Source organism: Gavialis gangeticus, unplaced genomic scaffold, assembly GCF_001723915.1.
Source record: "Gavialis gangeticus isolate Ggan-Ray unplaced genomic scaffold, GavGan_comp1, whole genome shotgun sequence".
Lineage (NCBI taxonomy): Eukaryota > Metazoa > Chordata > Crocodylia > Gavialidae > Gavialis > Gavialis gangeticus.
This window is the reverse complement of record NW_017729019.1, coordinates 13,367,360-13,367,838: the sequence shown is the minus strand read 5'-3', so window position 1 is coordinate 13,367,838 and position 479 is coordinate 13,367,360. Positions and strand designations below refer to the sequence as shown.

The 479-nt window shown below is 68.5% G+C and overlaps 1 protein-coding gene across 1 annotated transcript in view; it reads left to right on the top strand.

Moving 5' to 3' along the window:
• Nucleotides 1–14: 14 nt before the first annotated feature.
• The window catches only part of SYT6 (synaptotagmin 6), a gene marked incomplete at its 5' end in the record, with an annotated part of 34,184 nt that continues 33,719 nt past the window's right edge, over nucleotides 15–479 (top strand). Inside the window, one exon of the mRNA XM_019513756.1 lies at nucleotides 15–391. Within this exon, the coding sequence (XP_019369301.1) occupies nucleotides 15–391 (377 nt within the window). The remainder of the gene's footprint in view (nucleotides 392–479) is intronic.

Below are 479 nucleotides of genomic sequence, written 5' to 3'. Positions count from 1 at the left end.
CGCCCCTCCTGTCCCCCACCGCCCTCCCCTGTCACTGTCACTTCTGCCCTGTAGAGCTCTCCGTCAGCCTCCTGGCAGTGGTAGTTATTGTGTGTGGCCTTGCCCTGGTGGCAGTCTTTCTCTTTCTCTTTTGGAAGCTGTGCTGGGTGCCTTGGAGGCAGAAGGCCGTTCCCACTAACCCCGCCAGCGCCCCCAGCGAGCCGGACCGCGGCAAGGAGGCCATGGCTGACAAGCTGAAGGACACGGGCACCCTCGGCTTCCTGGAGGCAGCGGTGAAGATCAGCCACACGTCCCCGGACATCCCAGCCGAGGTCCAGCTCTCCATGAAGGACCACGTCTTGCGGCACGCGCGGATCCAGCGGCAGACGACGGAGCCGGCATCCTCCACCAGGTGGGTGCTGCCTGGGGGGCGCGTCCGCCTTGGCTCGGTGCTGGGGCCGGCCGCCTGGGCGCCGGGCGGCGGTCCCGTGGCGGTCCGG